Below are 22,184 nucleotides of genomic sequence, written 5' to 3' on the forward strand. Positions count from 1 at the left end.
ACTCTCTCAGCGGTCTTCTTTGCCCTTCCCCGATCTTCATGACTTTGCATTTGGGGTTAAATTCTAGGAGCCAGTCGCTGGACCACGCGTCCAGCCTGTCCAGGTCTCTTTGTAGTCCTGCCTGATCCTCACCTGATTTAATTCTCCTCATTAACTTCACATCATCGGCGAATAGGGACATTTCTGAGTCTATCCTTTCCATCATGTCATTCACATATACCAAAAATAGCAATGGTCCTAGGACTGACCCCTGTGGGACCCGCTCGTCACAGGCACCCACTGTGATACCTCATCACGTACCATGAATCGTTGTTGCCTCCCTGTCAGGTACTCTCTGATCTATTGCAGTGCCCTTCCTGTTATGCATGCCTGATCCTCTAGCTTTTGCACTAATCTCTTGTGAGGAGCGTGTTGAAGGCCTTCTTGTAGTCCAGGAAAATGCAATCAACCCACCCCTCTCTCTTGTGTCTTACTTCTTTTACCTTGTCGTAAAACTCCAGTAGGTTTGTGACACAGGATTTGCCTTCCATGAATCTGTGCTGGTTGGCGTTTATAATCTTGTTCTACTGCAGGTGTCCACCACCTGCAGTGGAATGTGTTCAGTGTGCAGTGGAATGTGTGCAGTGGAATGTGTTCAGTCCATCAGTCTACAAGATTGATGGACTGAACATATCGACTCCAGGCTGAGGTACTGATTACCCCAAACTCCCCCTCTCCTTCTACCTTCCTGTTTGTATAGGACTGATGAAGCCACTGTGTGGTGAAACGTTTCTCAATAAAGATTCCCATATGTTGCAATATAACCGTATCAAAGACAGGATAGTCAGATTACAACATGACAGAGGTACAGACCTGTATGCTCAGGGTCCCTGATCAGCAAAATGTGAAGAGTTACAAGGGTGCCTTCATCAAATTCAACTTTAATAACAAAAACATATAGCAGGATCAAGTCAACCATGTCCTAAATGAAACAAGCCGGGAAGAAATCCTAAACAACATGGATCCAAACCTCTGCCTAGAAATAATTAACACTGGCACTTGAGGTATGCTCAAGGCCCATTCCTTTAAGAAAAAAGGAAGAGGTGTAAACTAGAAAGAGAAAGACACTCCCTATACAGGCGAAGGCGAAGGATCACTGAGCTGCTGAAAGGGGCCAGTATATCTGAAATACGAAGGGAGGCACTGGTCAGAGAAATAGCAAATATCGAACTTAAGCTTATGGAATTGTATGGGAAACAAGAAACCCAGGAAGAGCTAAAAGCAATCGGTGAAATTGGAAAAAAATACAATTTATGACAGCAAAGAAATGAGTAAGATACGAAAGTCCCAGTATGACTCGATGTTTAGTGAGCCATTAACCAAACCAAGAGTAGACGACCTAAATTATTTTTTTTTTTGACCGAGACTCAAAATTTGGTCAATTAAAAAATCTCTGATATTATCCTAACACCACATAACTTCGAAAAGGCAATAAATGACATGCCCATGCACTCTGCCTCAAGCCCAGACTCATGGAATTCCGTGTTCATCAAGAACTGTAAGAAGTCCCTGTAACGTGCCTTTGGCATTCTATGGAGAGGGAGCATAGATACAAGGATCATCCCACAGTCACTAAAAACAAGAGACATAGCCCCACTTCACAAAGGGGGCCGTAAAGCAATTGCAAAAATCTTCGAAAGGGTTCTAAGAAGCACGATCGCCACCCATCTAGATACCCATCAGTTACACAACCCAGGGCAACATAGGTTTAGAGCAAACCGCTCCTGCCTGTCCCAACTACAAGACAACTATGACAAGGTCTTAGATGCACTGGAGGACAAACAAAATGTGGATGTAGTACACACAGACACTGAGAAAGCCTTTGACAAGTGTGACCATGATGTAATAGTACACAAAATGCGTGATAAAGGAATAACAGGAAAAGTTGGAAGATGGATCTATAACTTTTTAACAAATAGACCACAAAGCGTACTAGCAAAAAGAATAATGTCTGAGGTAGCCACAGTGAAAAGCTCTATTCCACAAGGCACAAAGCTCGCTCCCATCCTGTTCCTTATACTCATATCTGACATAGACAGAGATGTAAGCCATAGCACCGTGTCTTCCTTTGCGGATGACGCCCGAATTTGCACGACAGTGTCCTCCATGGAAGACAGTGCCAGTGAACATCAACCAAATCTTTAAATGGGCAGTAGAAAATAATATGAAGTTCAGTGAAAAGAAATTTCAATTACTCCGATATGGAAAACTTGAGGAAATTAAAACTAAATCGGAATATAAAACAAATTCCAACCCCACAATAGAGCGAAAAACTCTTGTGAGTGTTAATGTCAGAGTATCTCACTTTCAAAGGTCACAATAATGCATCTACCACATCTGCTAGAAAAATGATAAGATGGATAATGAGAACCTTCAAAACTAGGGATGCCATGCCCATGATAATTCTCTTCAAATTGCTTGCTCTCTTTAGGTTGGAATATTGTTGTAAACCGATGGCCTTTTTTAAGGCAGGCAATACTGTTGACCTGGAGAATGTGCAGAGAATCTTCATGGCACACATAAGTACGGTAAAGCACCTAAATTACTAGATATGGTTGAAGTCCCTTGATTTGCATTCCCTGGAATGCAAGCGAGAAAGATACATGATAATATACGCTTGGAAAATCCTGGAGGGATTAATACCAAATCTGCACACGAAAATTACTCCCTACGAAAGCAAAAGACTCGGCAGGAGATGCAACTTCCCCTCAAGGAAAAACGAGTACGCTAAGAGACAACACAATAAGCAACAGGGACCCAAAATTGTTCAACTGCCTCCAAGTATACATAAGGGGGATTACCAATAGACCCTTGGCCATCTTCAAGTGGGAGCTGGACAGGGACCTAAAATCAGTACTTGACCAGCTGGGCTGTGGTTCGTTCGTCGGTTTGCGTGCGGCAAGCAGAATCAGCATGAACATCAAAATGGTATAGAATACTGACAGGTTGTTAGGTAAGACACATATGCAACAGTTAGGTACCTTTATTTCGAAACGTTTCGCCTACACAGTAGGCTTCTTCAGTCGAGTACAGAAAAGTCTCTTCTGCTTCTATCAACTTTTCTGTACTCGACTGAAGAAGCCTACTGTGTAGGCGAAACGTTTCGAAATAAAGATACCTAACTGTTGCATATGTGTCTTACCTAACACAGAATCAGCATGGTTGATCAGGCCCTGATCCATCGCGAGGCCTAGTCACTGACCGGGCCACGGGGCCGTTGATCCCCGAAACTCTTCAGGAATACTCCAGGTAAGTGAGGGAGGTACAGGAGGGGGCAGATGAGGGAGCCACACGAATGCATGTGAGGGTATGAGGTGCAGGTAAGGGAATCACAGGAGGAAGGAGAGGGAGACATAAGAGGAGGCAGGTGATGGTTCCACAGGACTGGAAAAGTGAAGGAGCCACAGGAGGAGGCAGGTGATGGATGCATAGGATTGGGAAAGTAAAGGGACTACGGGAAAGGGCAGATGAGAAAGCCACACGAAGATCATATACAGGGAAACACATGAGGGGCAGGTGAAAGAGCCACATGAGGGACAGGTGAAAGAGCCACGTGAGGGGTAGGTAAGGAAGCCACACGAGGGACAGGTGAGGGAGCTAACAAAATACAGACACTAACTAAATACAGACCAAAAAATGATATGCTCTAGACTGGCGAATACCTACTACCAGGCTGGACAAAGACCTGGAAACGATGTACTGATGGAGGATCAAGCCTCTACCACTCCTTGTATTAAATGATCTCCATTTCATGAATTAATCAACGACAATGCTTTCAATATAGCAAACTGAAACTGGAACCTGATAATTCTCACAGAGTGGAACAGGGCATCTCTCCTATTCGAAGACGGGAGTGAGTAGTCTCTCATCCTCGGCATCGATGATAAGAAGGCCAGCAACCTAAACTTGGCTTGTTTTCTGACAATCAATATTTCAATATAGACATTAAATATACTTAAAAAAATGTTTTTATAATTCACATTGTAAGACTTCTTGAAGTATATGTAAGTTAGAATAATTTTAATTTTTATGATTAGGGAATCTAAAATATTATTCTTCATATGTATATTTGGCATGAATTCAACTGTTCGGGATATGTTGTGCTTCAAGTTCTTGGAGTAGAGTGAGTTAAGATGTAAGTGTCAGGTCATGATTTAAGTGTCATATGATTTAAGAGTCAACTTAGCTGAAAGTGTCAAGTCAAGATGAAAGTGTCAGGTTAAGCTGCAAGTCTCGAGTCATGTTGTGAGTGTTAGGTCAATATGTGAGAGCCAGGCGCATATGTAAGTGTCAGGTTAAGATGTTAGTGTCAGGTGAAGATGTGTCATTTTAAGATGCAAGTGCCAGGTTAAGATATAAGTGACAGGTCCAGATGTGAGTGTCAAGACGTAAGAGTATGGTCAAGAAGTGTCATTTCAAGAAGTGTTATTTCAAGAAGTATCAGATCATGATGAAAGAGTCAGATCAAGGTTCAAGGATCAGGCTAGCGTGAGTTATAGACTGATGAGTTAGCTGGAAAACCTGACATGATAGTAATGAAGGGCCAAGGTAGTGCCACATGTAAAAGGATGGCCCAGATGAAGAACCAAGGTAGTGCCACATTGAAGGATGATGGCCAGATGAAAGGCTAACAGAGTGTCACATATCATAAATGGCCCAGATGGAGGGCCAAGGTAGTGCCACATACTGTAGCAAATGACCCAGATGGAGTGCCAAGAGAGTACCACCTAGTAACATATGATTCAGACGAAGGCCCAGATAGTGCAACATATAACAGATGACACAGAGGAAGAACCAAGGTACTGCCATATATTGTAACGGCGTCTGTCCTAAGGAGAAGTACGGTCGAGGGTTAAAGCTTGTGTGGCTGTAGTGTTGACTTGTCTTGAGAGCGCTTCCATAGTTTGTCTTCCCACCGCTGCAGAAATTTAATTTGACTCTGCAAATAAAACAAAGTTGTTAAGTGTAAATAATTATATACTGGAGAAGTCCCTGATTGACATATATATATATAGTTATCATTATCAGTAGTATATTATAATCATTATTTTAGTAGTAGAGTATTATTATTATTGTTATTATTAGCAATATATATATATATATATATATATATATATATATATATATATATATATATATATATATATATATATATATATATATATATATATATATATATATGTCGTGCCGAATAGGCAGAACTTGCCATCTTGGCTTAAATAGCAACGTTCATCTTGTCATATAGGACAAGTGAAAATTTGTGTATATAATAATTTCGCCAAAATCATTCTGAACCTAACGAAAAAAAAATATATTTCACTGGGTTTATTTAGTATTAAATTATTGTAAACAAATCTGAAATATATTTAGTTGGGTTAGGCTAAAATAAATTGTTCTTGTCATAATAAGGTTAGGTAAGTTTTCTAAGATTCTTTTGGTGCAAAATTAAAAATTTTTACATCAACATTAATGAAAAATATATATCTTTAAAAGTATAAGAGAAAATTTTAGAAAGGACTTAATTTTAAATGAGTTCTTGCTAATTGACCAGTTTTACATATTCGGCACGACATATTTACTGTGATCTTATTGCATATATATATATATATATATATATATATATATATATATATATATATATATATATATATATACATATATATATATATATATATATATATATATATATATATATATATATATATATATATATATATATATATATATATATATATATATATATATATAGGTGGTAGGTTGGTAGACAGCAACCACCCAGGGAGGTACTACCGTCCTGCGAGGTGAGTGTAAAACGAAAGCCTGTAATTGTTTTACATGATGGTAGGATTGCTGGTGTCTTTTTTTTCTGACTCATACACATGCAAGATTTCAGGTACGTCTTGCTACTTCTACTTACACTTAGGTCACACTACACATACATGTACAAACATATATATATATATATATATATATATATATATATACACACATATATATATACACATATATATATGCATATATATATATATATATATATATATATATATATATATATATATATATATATATATATATATACACCCCTCTGGGTTTTCTTCTATTTTCTTTCTAGTTCTTCTTCTTGTTTATTTCTTCTTACCTCCATGGGGAAGTGGAACAGAATTCTTCCTACGTAAGTCATGCGTGTTGTAAGAGGCGACTAAAATGCCGGGAGCAAGCGTCTAGTAATCCCTTCTCCTGTATATATTACTAAATTTAAAAAGAGAAACTTTCGTTTTTCTTTTTGGGCCACACTGTCGGTTTGTTGAATATATATATATATATATATATATATATATATATATATATATATATATATATATATATATATATATATATATATAACCTAGGTAGTAGGTTGGTAGACAGTAACCGCCCAGGGAGGTACTACCGTCCTGTCAAGTGAGTGTAAAATGAAAGCCTGTAATTGTTTTACATGATGGTAGGATTGCTGGTGTCCTTTTTTCTGTCTCATGAACATGCAAGATTTCAGGTACGTCTTGCTACTTCTACTTACACTTAGGTCACACTACACATACATGTACAAGCATATATATATACACACCCCTCTGGGTTTTCTTCTATTTTCTTTCTAGTTCTTATTCTTGTTTATTTCCTCTTATCTCCATGGGGAAGTGGAACAGAATTCTTCCTCCGTAAGCCATGCGTGTTGTAAGAGGCGACTGAAATGCCGGGAGCAAGGGGCTAGTAACCCCTTCTCCTGTATAAATTACTAAATTTAAAAAGAGAAACTTTCGTTTTTCTTTTTGGGCCACCCTGCCTCGGTGGGATACGGCCGGTTTGTTGAAAGAAAGAATATATATATATATATATATATATCAAAACATTGGGAGGTACCACTTCTATGGCTGGAATGGGGACCCTCATCCTCAGAGAAGACAATAAACGTACCTCAGGGAAAACTCAAGGTTCTCCTCGGAGCTGTTTGAATATTTTCTTCTATCACCCCCTTCATTTTATATTCTATGGGAAAATTTATTAAAAGACAAAATACATTTACAGGAAACACAAACATGAATACAATGGTACAATATGTTAAAGATTATGGATTTCTTCCAGCTACTCCGAGGCTGGACGCGAGCCAAGTATGCAGCAAGCATTTCCCCTCTGGATGGCCATGCTGAGGCGCTGGAACATGAAAGTGGCTGCCCATGGATCCCTGGTGGTGTCGATGATCTGGAGCCCAATTATTTAAGGAAACGTGTTTCATTTTTTTCCCCATGATCCCAAGGTCTCTGATCCCACTGGGACAAATTGATACTGTTGGCTTATGTCCCTGTACTTGCTGATCTTGTACTCCTCCCTGTGATCAGCAGCTCCTCCCTGTTGCCCGACACTGTGGCGGATATAGGTGTCAGCCAGTGTGGACACACAGATATAGTCCCATGCTAAGAGCTTGCCATTCTTCCAAGGATAGATGGTGATCCCATCGGGGCAGTTTGCTGGGTTATGGGTATTGTTGGCTGCTAGTGATTTGGGCTCCCTCTCGGCTGGGCATCCAGCTGTAGCAAGGCTTCTCTTTATGTCGTTGACCTCATTATGTCTTGCATGCCAGCCCTTGGTTGGCTTGCACTTCGACGCAAATACACGTATATTCCGTGTGAACTGGGACAGCAAGGCGCAGAGCCACTGCAATACGGAGGGTCTTTGGGTCGAGGTGCCGATATGGGAACTGTTTGGAGGAAGTCGCCGGAGTGATATGCGCTCACAGCCTGGAGATGGGCAGTCTCCCTGTCTGATGTTACAGCCTTGAGCATGTTGGCAAGCATGTTTTCAGTGATCGAGCCATCTCAGCTTGACTGTGAGCCAATGCTGCACTAGGGTTTGGTGCTGGAGCAGCAAGAGTCTCCCATTCAACGATAGCACTGGCATAGTTATGGTCCTGTATTCCTGTTGAGTCACTGAGGTTATCAGGAATAATTTGTCTTATATATATATATATATATATATATATATATATATATATATATATATATATATATATATATATATATATATATATATATATATATATATATATATATATATATATTACGATTATTATTAATATACATATGATTATTATTACTAATATTTTTATATTTATTGTTATTATAGTAACGCAGCCACCCTGTTTGGTCATACCGCGCTTGGTGAAGGGAGGTAATTAGGTTTTATGTAAAGGAAGGGTGGCTCCAAGTGAGTGGATCATGAGATCATCACTAGCATCAAGACACCCCCTATTAACGGGACCAACATTAACAAAAACACTATTCACTGAAGCAGCAACATCTAATATATTCATGTTGGTCTTCTGGCTACCAGCAGCAAAAACCTGGCTGACCAAGCAAGCACCAGACAAACCTGGCTGACCAAGCAAGCACCACACAAACCTGGCTGACCAAGCAAGCACCACACAAACCTGGCTGACCAAGCAAGCACCACACAAACCTGGCTGACCAAGCAAGCACCAGACAAACCTGGCTGACCAAGCAAGCACCAGACAAACCTGGTTGACCAAGCAAGCACCAGACAAACCTGGCTGACCAAGCAAGCACCACACAAACCTGGCTGACCAAGCAAGCACCACACAAACCTGGCTGACCAAGCAAGCACCACACAAACCTGGCTGACCAAGCAAGCACCAGACAAACCTGGCTGACCAAGCAAGCACCAGACAAACCTGGCTGACCAAGCAAGCACCAGACAAACCTGGCTGACCAAGCAAGCACCAGACAAACCTGGTTGACCAAGCAAGCACCACACAAACCTGGCTGACCAAGCAAGCACCAGACAAACCTGGTTGACCAAGCAAGCACCAGACAAACCTGGCTGACCAAGCAAGCACCACACAAACCTGGTTGACCAAGCAAGCACCAGACAAACCTGGCTGACCAAGCAAGCACCAGACAAACCTGGCTGACCAAGCAAGCACCACACAAACCTGGCTGACCAAGCAAGCACCACACAAACCTGGCTGACCAAGCAAGCACCAGACAAACCTGGCTGACCAAGCAAGCACCAGACAAACCTGGTTGACCAAGCAAGCACCAGACAAACCTGGCTGACCAAGCAAGTACCAGACAAACCTGGTTGACCAAGCAAGCACCACACAAACCTGGCTGACCAAGCAAGCACCACACAAACCTGGCTGACCAACCAAGCACCACACAAACCTGGCTGACCAAGCAAGCACCACACAAACCTGGCTGACCAAGCAAGCACCAGACAAACCTGGCTGACCAAGCAAGCACCACACAAACCTGGCTGACCAAGCAAGCACCAGACAAACCTGGCTGACCAAGCAAGCACCAGACAAACCTGGCTGACCAAGCAAGCACCACACAAACCTGGTTGACCAAGCAAGCACCAGACAAACCTGGCTGACCAAGCAAGCACCACACAAACCTGGCTGACCAAGCAAGCACCAGACAAACCTGGTTGACCAAGCAAGCACCACACAAACCTGGCTGACCAAGCAAGCACCAGACAAACCTGGTTGACCAAGCAAGCACCAGACAAACCTGGCTGACCAAGCAAGCACCACACAAACCTGGTTGACCAAGCAAGCACCAGACAAACCTGGCTGACCAAGCAAGCACCAGACAAACCTGGCTGACCAAGCAAGCACCACACAAACCTGGCTGACCAAGCAAGCACCACACAAACCTGGCTGACCAAGCAAGCACCAGACAAACCTGGCTGACCAAGCAAGCACCAGACAAACCTGGCTGACCAAGCAAGCACCAGACAAACCTGGCTGACCAAGCAAGCACCAGACAAACCTGGTTGACCAAGCAAGCACCAGACAAACCTGGTTGACCAAGCAAGCACCAGACAAACCTGGCTGACCAAGCAAGCACCAGACAAACCTGGCTGACCAAGCAAGCACCAGACAAACCTGGCTGACCAAGCAAGCACCAGACAAACCTGGCTGACCAAGCAAGCACCACACAAACCTGGCTGACCAAGCAAGCACCAGACAAACCTGGCTGACCAAGCAAGCACCAGACAAACCTGGTTGATCAAGCAACCACCAGACAAACCTGGTTGACCAAGCAAGCACCAGACAAACCTGGCTGACCAAGCAAGCACCACACAAACCTGGCTGACCAAGCAAGCACCAGACAAACCTGGCTGACCAAGCAAGCACCAGACAAACCTGGTTGATCAAGCAACCACCAGACAAACCTGGTTGACCAAGCAAGCACCAGACAAACCTGGCTGACCAGGCAAGCACCACACAAACCTGGCTGACCAAGCAAGCACCAGACAAACCTGGCTGACCAAGCAAGCACCAGACAAACCTGGTTGATCAAGCAACCACCAGACAAACCTGGTTGACCAAGCAAGCACCAGACAAACCTGGCTGACCAAGCAAGCACCAGACAAACCTGGTTGACCAAGCAAGCACCAGACAAACCTGGTTGATCAAGCAACCACCAGACAAACCTGGTTGACCAAGCAAGCACCACACAAACCTGGCTGACCAAGCAAGCACCAGACAAACCTGGCTGACCAAGCAAGCACCACACAAACCTGGTTGACCAAGCAAGCACCAGACAAACCTGGCTGACCAAGCAAGCACCAGACAAACCTGGCTGACCAAGCAAGCACCAGACAAACCTGGCTGACCAAGCAAGCACCAGACAAACCTGGCTGACCAAGCAAGCACCAGACAAACCTGGCTGACCAAGCAAGCACCACACAAACCTGGCTGACCAAGCAAGCACCAGACAAACCTGGTTGACCAAGCAAGCACCAGACAAACCTGGTTGATCAAGCAACCACCAGACAAACCTGGTTGACCAAGCAAGCACCACACAAACCTGGCTGACCAAGCAAGCACCACACAAACCTGGCTGACCAAGCAAGCACCAGACAAACCTGGCTGACCAAGCAAGCACCAGACAAACCTGGTTGATCAAGCAACCACCAGACAAACCTGGTTGACCAAGCAAGCACCACACAAACCTGGCTGACCAAGCAAGCACCACACAAACCTGGCTGACCAAGCAAGCACCAGACAAACCTGGCTGACCAAGCAAGCACCAGACAAACCTGGTTGATCAAGCAACCACCAGACAAACCTGGTTGACCAAGCAAGCACCAGACAAACCTGGCTGACCAGGCAAGCACCACACAAACCTGGCTGACCAAGCAAGCACCAGACAAACCTGGCTGACCAAGCAAGCACCAGACAAACCTGGTTGATCAAGCAACCACCAGACAAACCTGGTTGACCAAGCAAGCACCAGACAAACCTGGCTGACCAAGCAAGCACCAGACAAACCTGGTTGACCAAGCAAGCACCAGACAAACCTGGTTGATCAAGCAACCACCAGACAAACCTGGTTGACCAAGCAAGCACCACACAAACCTGGCTGACCAAGCAAGCACCAGACAAACCTGGCTGACCAAGCAAGCACCACACAAACCTGGTTGACCAAGCAAGCACCAGACAAACCTGGCTGACCAAGCAAGCACCAGACAAACCTGGCTGACCAAGCAAGCACCAGACAAACCTGGCTGACCAAGCAAGCACCAGACAAACCTGGCTGACCAAGCAAGCACCAGACAAACCTGGCTGACCAAGCAAGCACCACACAAACCTGGCTGACCAAGCAAGCACCAGACAAACCTGGTTGACCAAGCAAGCACCAGACAAACCTGGTTGATCAAGCAACCACCAGACAAACCTGGTTGACCAAGCAAGCACCACACAAACCTGGCTGACCAAGCAAGCACCAGACAAACCTGGCTGACCAAGCAAGCACCACACAAACCTGGTTGACCAAGCAAGCACCAGACAAACCTGGCTGACCAAGCAAGCACCAGACAAACCTGGCTGACCAAGCAAGCACCAGACAAACCTGGCTGACCAAGCAAGCACCAGACAAACCTGGCTGACCAAGCAAGCACCAGACAAACCTGGCTGACCAAGCAAGCACCACACAAACCTGGCTGACCAAGCAAGCACCACACAAACCTGGCTGACCAAGCAAGCACCAGACAAACCTGGTTGACCAAGCAAGCACCAGACAAACCTGGTTGATCAAGCAACCACCAGACAAACCTGGTTGACCAAGCAAGCACCACACAAACCTGGCTGACCAAGCAAGCACCAGACAAACCTGGCTGACCAAGCAAGCACCACACAAACCTGGTTGACCAAGCAAGCACCAGACAAACCTGGCTGACCAAGCAAGCACCAGACAAACCTGGCTGACCAAGCAAGCACCAGACAAACCTGGCTGACCAAGCAAGCACCAGACAAACCTGGCTGACCAAGCAAGCACCAGACAAACCTGGCTGACCAAGCAAGCACCACACAAACCTGGCTGACCAAGCAAGCACCAGACAAACCTGGTTGACCAAGCAAGCACCAGACAAACCTGGTTGATCAAGCAACCACCAGACAAACCTGGCTGACCAAGCAAGCACCAGACAAACCTGGCTGACCAAGCAAGCACCACACAAACCTGGTTGACCAAGCAAGCACCAGACAAACCTGGCTGACCAAGCAAGCACCAGACAAACCTGGCTGACCAAGCAAGCACCACACAAACCTGGCTGACCAAGCAAGCACCAGACAAACCTGGCTGACCAAGCAAGCACCAGACAAACCTGGCTGACCAAGCAAGCACCACACAAACCTGGTTGACCAAGCAAGCACCAGACAAACCTGGCTGACCAAGCAAGCACCAGACAAACCTGGCTGACCAAGCAAGCACCACACAAACCTGGTTGACCAAGCAAGCACCAGACAAACCTGGCTGACCAAGCAAGCACCAGACAAACCTGGTTGACCAAGCAAGCACCAGACAAACCTGGTTGATCAAGCAACCACCAGACAAACCTGGTTGACCAAGCAAGCACCACACAAACCTGGTTGACCAAGCAAGCACCAGACAAACCTGGTTGACCAAGCAAGCACCAGACAAACCTGGCTGACCAAGCAAGCACCAGACAAACCTGGTTGACCAAGCAAGCACCAGACAAACCTGGTTGATCAAGCAACCACCAGACAAACCTGGTTGACCAAGCAAGCACCACACAAACCTGGTTGACCAAGCAAGCACCACACAAACCTGGCTGACCAAGCAAGCACCAGACAAACCTGGCTGACCAAGCAAGCACCACACAAACCTGGTTGACCAAGCAAGCACCAGACAAACCTGGTTGATCAAGCAACCACCAGACAAACCTGGTTGACCAAGCAAGCACCACACAAACCTGGTTGACCAAGCAAGCACCAGACAAACCTGGTTGACCAAGCAAGCACCAGACAAACCTGGCTGACCAAGCAAGCACCAGACAAACCTGGTTGACCAAGCAAGCACCAGACAAACCTGGTTGATCAAGCAACCACCAGACAAACCTGGTTGACCAAGCAAGCACCACACAAACCTGGTTGACCAAGCAAGCACCACACAAACCTGGCTGACCAAGCAAGCACCAGACAAACCTGGCTGACCAAGCAAGCACCAGACAAACCTGGTTGACCAAGCAAGCACCAGACAAACCTGGCTGACCAAGCAAGCACCAGACAAACCTGGTTGACCAAGCAAGCACCAGACAAACCTGGTTGATCAAGCAACCACCAGACAAACCTGGTTGACCAAGCAAGCACCACACAAACCTGGTTGACCAAGCAAGCACCACACAAACCTGGCTGACCAAGCAAGCACCAGACAAACCTGGCTGACCAAGCAAGCACCACACAAACCTGGTTGATCAAGCAAGCACCACACAAACCTGGCTGACCAAGCAAGCACCAGACAAACCTGGTTGACCAAGCAAGCACCACACAAACCTGGCTGACCAAGCAAGCACCACACAAACCTGGTTGATCAAGCAAGCACCACACAAACCTGGCTGACCAAGCAAGCACCACACAAACCTGGTTGACCAAGCAAGCACCACACAAACCTGGTTGATCAAGCAAGCACCAGACAAACCTGGCTGACCAAGCAAGCACCAGACAAACCTGGTTGATCAAGCAAGCACCAGACAAACCTGGTTGATCAAGCAAGCACCACACAAACCTGGCTGACCAAGCAAGCACCAGACAAACCTGGTTGACCAAGCAAGCACCACACAAACCTGGCTGACCAAGCAAGCACCAGACAAACCTGGTTGACCAAGCAAGCACCAGACAAACCTGGTTGATCAAGCAACCACCAGACAAACCTGGCTGACCAAGCAAGCACCACACAAACCTGGCTGACCATGCAAGCACCAGACAAACCTGGTTGACCAAGCAAGCACCAGACAAACCTGGTTGATCAAGCAACCACCAGACAAACCTGGTTGACCAAGCAAGCACCAAACAAACCTGGTTGATCAAGCAAGCACCAGACAAACCTGGTTGATCAAGCAAGCACCAGACAAACCTGGCTGACCAAGCAAGCACCACACAAACCTGGTTGATCAAGCAAGCACCACACAAACCTGGCTGACCAAGCAAGCACCAGACAAACCTGGTTGATCAAGCAACCACCAGACAAACCTGGTTGACCAAGCAAGCACCAGACAAACCTGGTTGATCAAGCAAGCACCAGACAAACCTGGTTGATCAAGCAAGCACCAGACAAACCTGGTTGACCAAGCAAGCACCAGACAAACCTGGCTGACCAAGCAAGCACCAGACAAACCTGGCTGACCAAGCAAGCACCAGACAAACCTGGCTGACCAAGCAAGCACCAGACAAACCTGGCTGACCAAGCAAGCACCACACAAACCTGGCTGACCAAGCAAGCACCAGACAAACCTGGCTGACCAAGCAAGCACCAGACAAACCTGGCTGACCAAGCAAGCACCACACAAACCTGGCTGACCAAGCAAGCACCAGACAAACCTGGCTGACCAAGCAAGCACCACACAAACCTGGCTGACCAAGCAAGCACCACACAAACCTGTTCCAGGAATAGGAAAATTCTCGAAGCCAATTAAAGAAAAAATATAGAATTTCAGATTTACAGTACGTCTCCAGCAGAAGACGATATAGAATCAACGTAGCTTACTATATTTTCTGATGATATCTGCTACCATCATTTTTCCCACTGTCAAAATTATATATTCATTATATTATATATTTTAATTATTATTATTATTATTATTATTATTATTATTATTATTATTATTATTATTATTATTATTATTATTATTATTATTATGTGTTTGTGCATTTTTGGACATTGGTCTTTTTGAAAGGTTTAATAAGATTTGGACGGTACATATCCTAATTTACAATTTCAATGACATAAATGTCTCTTATGATTCCTATCAGATCTTCAACACAAATATTTAAGAGCATTATCAACTTATGGTGCACTCAGTTTTGTTCCGGTCACCAACACTGAGGCACCAGGGACTGAGTGAGGCACCAGGGACTGAGTGAGGCACCAGGGACTGAGTGAGGCACCAGGGACTGAGTGAGGCACCAGGGACTGAGTGAGGCACCAGGGACTGAGTGAGGCACCAGGGACTGAGTGAGGCACCAGGGACTGAGTGAGGCACCAGGGACTGAGTGAGGCACCAGGGACTGAGTGAGGCACCAGGGACTGAGTGAGGCACCAGGGACTGAGTGAGGCACCAGGGACTGAGTGAGGCACCAGGGACTGAGTGAGGCACCAGGGACTGAGTGAGGCACCAGGAACTGAGTGAGGCACCAGGGACTGAGTGAGGCACCAGGGACTGAGTGAGGCACCAGGGACTGAGTGAGGCACCAGGGACTGAGTGAGGCACCAGGGACTGAGTGAGGCACCAGGAACTGAGTGAGGCACCAGGGACTGAGTGAGGCACCAGGAACTGAGTGAGGCACCAGGAACTGAGTGAGGCACCAGGAACTGAGTGAGGCACCAGGGACTGAGTGAGGCACCAGGGACTGAGTGAGGCACCAGGAACTGAGTGAGGCACCAGGGACTGAGTGAGGCACCAGGAACTGAGTGAGGCACCAGGAACTGAGTGAGGCACCAGGGACTGAGTGAGGCACCAGGGACTGAGTGAGGCACCAGGGACTGAGTGAGGCACCAGGAACTGAGTGAGGCACCAGGGACTGAGTGAGGCACCAGGGACTGAGTGAGGCACCAGGGACTGAGTGAGGCACCAGGGACTGAGTGAGGCACCAGGGACTGAGTGAGGCACCAGGAACTGAGTGAGGCACCAGGGACTGAGTGAGGCACCAGGAACTGAGTGAGGCACCAGGAACTGAGTGAGGCACCAGGAACTGAGTGAGGCACCAGGGACTGAGTGAGGCACCAGGGACTGAGTGAGGCACCAGGAACTGAGTGAGGCACCAGGGACTGAGTGAGGCACCAGGAACTGAGTGAGGCACCAGGAACTGAGTGAGGCACCAGGGACTGAGTGAGGCACCAGGGACTGAGTGAGGCACCAGGGACTGAGTGAGGCACCAGGAACTGAGTGACGCACCAGGAACTGAGTGAGGCACCAGGAACTGAGTGAGGCACCAGGGACTGAGTGAGGCACCAGGGACTGAGTGAGGTACCAGGGACTGAGTGAGGCACCAGGAACTGAGTGAGGCACCAGGGACTGAGTGAGGCACCAGGAACTGAGTGAGGCACCAGGAACTGACTGAGGCACCAGGAACTGACTGAGGCACCAGGGACTGAGTGAGGCACCAGGGACTGAGTGAGGCACCAGAGACTGAGTGAGGCACCAGGAACTGAGTGAGGCACCAGGGACTGAGTGAGGCACCAGGAACTGAGTGAGGCACCAGGGACTGAGTTGATGAAATACGGGATTACCTTCCTGGGATCGCACAGCAACCTGAATACATTTAAATATTTTTAGCTATTAATATATATATATATATATATATATATATATATATATATATATATATATATATATATATATATATATATATGTGTGTAAGAAATGGTATATAATACCGACAAGATGAGAGTAAGACACATGTGCAACATCTGGGTATCTTTATTGTAGACGTTTCGCCATCCAGTGGCTTTATCAATACAAATTCTAGGACATAACTTGAAGACAGTAGAACTATGTACAGAAGATGAGGTAATCAGTCCCTCAACCTAGGAGTAGGTGCGAACAGCACCATAGTCGTGGAGATTCTGAAGCAGAAGAAAGAATCCTGGCGCTTATATAGTAACGTCAGGTGTAGCAGACGAGGGCATATTCACTGGTAGGCGGGATTCCCCAGTGGAAGTAGGTCCTTCCCAAAGAGATGGGTTAGTTGTAGTAGTAGTTGTCGTAGTCGTGAAGGTTATGTACATGTCCTCAGAATTAAGATTCCATGATGTTGCAGTGTCTGACAAGTTGTGTAAGAAATGGTATATAATACCGACAAGATGAGAGTAAGACACATGTGCAACATCTGGGTATCTTTATTGTAGACGTTTCGCCATCCAGTGGCTTTATCAATACAAATTCTAGGACATAACTTGAAGACAGTAGAACTGGGGAATCCCGCCTACCAGTGAATATGCCCTCGTCTGCTACACCTGACGTTACTATATAAGCGCCAGGATTCTTTCTTCTGCTTCAGAATCTCCACGACTATGGTGCTGTTCGCACCTACTCCTAGGTTGAGGGACTGATTACCTCATCTTCTGTACATAGTTCTACTGTCTTCAAGTTATGTCCTAGAATTTGTATTGATAAAGCCACTGGATGGCGAAACGTCTACAATAAAGATACCCAGATGTTGCACATGTGTCTTACTCTCATATATATATATATATATATATATATATATATAATATATATATATATATATATGTATATATATATATATATATATATATATATATATATATATATATATATATATATATATATATATATATATATATATATATATATATATGCAATAAGATCACATTAAACAGGTGATTTCAGAATATGCAAAACAACCACTCTGAAAGAATAGAGAAATTCCAAGCGCTTTCGTGACTACTCACATTATCAAGGAACTATGAAAGTAAAGCATCCAAGGAAGCTATATAAGGGGTCTGGCCGGCACCTCACTATCAGATCCCACAACGGTTTAAACACCTGACGCGCGCCGACCCAACTTAGACAGGTCCTTGGCACAACCCACCCCACAAACCACTCTACCCAAGAAATAAGAAATTTTAAAGATTATTTGTCCAGTGTATTATTAAATTCTTCCCAAATTCTATTAATTATAAATGGATCTAATTTATATAAACCATAGGAAATATTCATATTATTGTCAAAACTGCTTTTTATGAAACAAGATTCAATTATATTCCTGTCGACCATGGACTTGCTTGATACTACTTTCTCAACTTTTTGAAAATCAATTGGATGGTTAAAATCTCTTACATGAATAAATAGAGCATTGGAATCTTGTCCAGTTCTAATGCTATATTTATGTTGTTTTAATCTTAGTTCGAGATTTTTACCAGTTTGACCGTAATAAACTTTATCGCAAATTTTACAAGGAATCTTATAGACACATCCATCAGCATTTTGGGGGGAATTCTTTATCAAAAGTTTTTTTTACTGTATCAAGATTTTTGAATACAACTTTAATATTAAAAGTCTTAAGAAGAGAAGGCATATCAACCAAGTTTTCATGGTAAGGGAGAACCAACAAAGAATAGAGTAAAAAATTCCAAGCGCTTTCGTGACTATTCACATTATCAATGGTTTATATAAATTAACTATGACAAATAATCTTTAAAAAGTACATCATCCAAGGAAGGTATATAAGGGGTCTGGCGCAACACCTCACTATCAGATCAAGGAACTATGAAAGTACCACAACGGATCCCACAACGGTTAAACACCTGCTGACGCGTGCCGACCCAACTGGACAGGTCCTTCGCAAAACTCACCCACAAACTATTCTACCCAAGAAAATTTTAAAAATTATTATTTGTCCAGTGTATTATTAAATTCTTCCCAAATTCTATTAATTATAAATGGATCTAATTTATATAAACCAAAGGAAATATTCATATTATTGTCAAAATTGCTTTTTATGAAACAAGATTCAATTATATTCCTGTCGACCATGGACTTGCTTGATACTACTTTCTCAACTTTTTGAAAATCAATTGGATGGTTAAAATCTCTTACATGAATAAATAGAGCATTGGAATCTTGTCCAGTTCTAATGCTATATTTATGTTGTTTTAATCTTAGTTCGAGATTTTTACCAGTTTGACCGTAATAAACTTTATCACAAATTTTACAAGGAATCTTATAGACACATCCATCAGCATTTTGGGGGGAATTCTTTATCAAAAGTTTTTTTTTTTTACTGTATATTGATTTGCCTATATATGCCTCTCTTTTGACCAATCAGATATTTTAATCTATTGTTCATCCATTTAGGATCATTTTTGTTTGATCTGATTTCCCTATTTGGAACATAATTTGACTGAGCAGCTAGAACTATGCCCTGGAAAGCATCATATCGGCAACCATCACCACCTACCTGACCCTTAGTCAGGTCATTCCAGTTCAGCCCACCTAAGTAATTTTTCAGTCCTATGAAATCAGCCAAGCGAAAGTCAGGGACGGAGACTTGATTGCCATTATTAGGGGAATTCCATGATATATTAAAACTGAGTGATTTGTGATCACTTTCCCCAAGCTCATCATTAACCTCAAGATTATTAATTAGTATTTCCCTACTGGCAAGAACCAAGTCAAGGAGGTTATTTCCCCTAGTTGGCTCTGTCACAAACTGTTTTAAAAAACAATCCTGGATCGTATCAAGAAAGTCACCTGACTCTAAATTTCCTGTCAAATTGCTCCAGTCAATCTGTCTATAGTTGAAATCTCCCATTAGCACAACGTTTTCGTATGTAGATGCCTTACGAATTTCGTCCCATAGAAGTTTACTGCACTCCCTATCAAGATTTGGGGCCCTGTAAATCACACCCAAAATTAGTTTTTCTCGGCCCTCGAGAAGCTGTAACCAAACAGATTCAGTGGCTGACGCTTCTAATTTAATATCTTGTCTAACACAACAATTTAAATTGTCTCTGACATACATCGCTACTCCACCACCTTTCCTGTTGACCCTGTCAGTGTGGAATAATTTATAGCCTTGTATGTGACATTCAGAGGACATCTCTCTATCTTTCAGATTGAGCCAGGTCTCTGTTATAGGAATAATATCTATGTTTCCTGCACTTGCAATTAATCTTAGCTCATCTATCTTATTTCTTACACTCCTGCTATTAGTATAGTAAACCTTAAGGGAGTTAGTCCCTTGCTGCCCTCTGCTGTCCCCCTTTGTTTGCTGACCTGATCTATTGTCTTTATTTATAACTTCATGCTGAATGCCTTTTATACATTTACTGTTTCCAACCCTAGTGTTGCAACCTGCTTGTTTCCCACACACACCCATACCTCTATCTTCCATCAGTTTAAAATCATAGGCATTTCACCAATGGCCTTCTCAATCGAGTCTACAAGTGCTACCACCCCTGCCCCAGAGAGATGTACCCCATCCCTTGCATACATATCATGTTTGCCATAAAAGTTGTTCCAGTTGTCAATGAATGGGATTGCAAGTTCCTTGCAGTATCTGTCTAGCCAGCAATTTACACCAATTGCCCTAGACAACCATTCATTTCCTACTCCCCTTCTAGGCAAGATGCTACATATGATTGGGATCCCTTCCTTAGACTTAATGAAATCTATAGCTGACCTGTACTTATCTAGCAGCTCTTCTCTCCTACCCTTCCCAATATCATTTCCACCAGCACTGAGACAGATAATGGGCTTGTTCCCATTACCTGACATGATATTATCCAGCCTGTTGACAATGTCCCCAACACCAGCTCCAGGGAAGCACACTCTATCTCTCATCTTCTTATTCCTATTACAAAAAGCACGGTCAATATATCTTACCTGAGAGTCACCAACCACAAGAATGCGCTTACCTCCATTAGCAGGGGCAGTAGTACCCTTACCTTCACTGGCCACTGAAGTACATTCATCCTGAAGAACAGAGAAGCGATTTCCTACCTTCAGATCTTCACTCTTACCTTTCCTTACTCTGATGCACCTCCCATTACTGTGAACCACTCGCCACTTGTAGCAGGTGCTGGGCTGCACCTCACTGCTGGTAGCCGTTGCTACCTCCCCCACTACAGCCTCCTCACAGCGAGAGACAGACTGCACCTCACTGCTAGAAGCCTCATTCCCCACAACTCCAGCCACCTCACACTCTTTCCCAGACCCATTGAGGTGGACCTTCAGCCTCCTAATCTCCTCCTGGAGAAGCAAGACCTCCTCCTTCAACTCTCCAACCTCAATTTTTAAAACACCGCAGAAGCAAGCCATGCTTTGTAACCGTCCACGCTAATCCCCAAAGCAGCTCAGGGTCTGTGACCTCACGTGACGACTGACCACTGACCTCAGTCTTAAGTCAATAGTTCAGTTGAAAGTCACTAGTTCAGTTGAAGTTCTTTTCGTATTATTGTTCTCAAACTGACTGACAAGCCAACACTGTAATCTACTCCCTCTTTGAAAGCATACAGCTTAGCCATTTCACCAGTTCTATCATGCATCTGAAGACCAATGTGAGATGTAATCCACAGAAGGTGCACTCTGACTCCACTGTCCAAAATCCTACCTTACCTGTGTCTGTCTTCTGACACAAGCATGCCACGATTTATTCTAAACTAGTTGAGAGCATTTACAGATGATAGAGAGTCAGTTACAATTAAAGTGTCCATCTTAGATATAAGGAAGCATTAGAGTGCAAGAAGTATGGCAAACAGTTCTGTTTGAAGGGTAGAGGCCCAGTTACTGATGCGTGCTCCAATTTCTTTATGAGAGCCATCACTCTGTATGACAACAGCAGCGCTAACAGCTGCAGAAGTGGATTGGTGAACAGAACCATCAACATGAATAATTTGTGAAAGAGTGTTCTGTGTAAGTTATCACTACAGCTTAAGGCATCCTGTTTGGCTTCAAGCGAAGCTTAGGCTGTGATTTAAGAAGTATTTTGGGGGCAAATAGAGGGATGGTAGTTCGGAATGGGGAATATCCCATGGAGCGGGGAAGTGCCGCTGTTGCCTTACTTGACATAAAGCATGTATCTGGTTCATGCCGAGGCTCGG

At 44.4% G+C, this 22,184-nt stretch overlaps 1 protein-coding gene across 1 annotated transcript in view; it reads right to left on the reverse strand.

The window, feature by feature from the left end:
* Positions 1-4,027: 4,027 nt before the first annotated feature.
* The window catches only part of LOC128692266 (uncharacterized), a 330,098-nt gene continuing 311,941 nt past the window's right edge, over positions 4,028-22,184 (reverse strand). Inside the window, exon 7 of the mRNA XM_070082095.1 lies at positions 4,028-4,978. Within this exon, the coding sequence (XP_069938196.1) occupies positions 4,892-4,978 (87 nt within the window). The 3' untranslated portion in view covers positions 4,028-4,891. The remainder of the gene's footprint in view (positions 4,979-22,184) is intronic.

Source organism: Cherax quadricarinatus, chromosome 6 (genome assembly GCF_038502225.1).
Source record: "Cherax quadricarinatus isolate ZL_2023a chromosome 6, ASM3850222v1, whole genome shotgun sequence".
Taxonomy (NCBI): Eukaryota; Metazoa; Arthropoda; class Malacostraca; order Decapoda; family Parastacidae; genus Cherax; species Cherax quadricarinatus.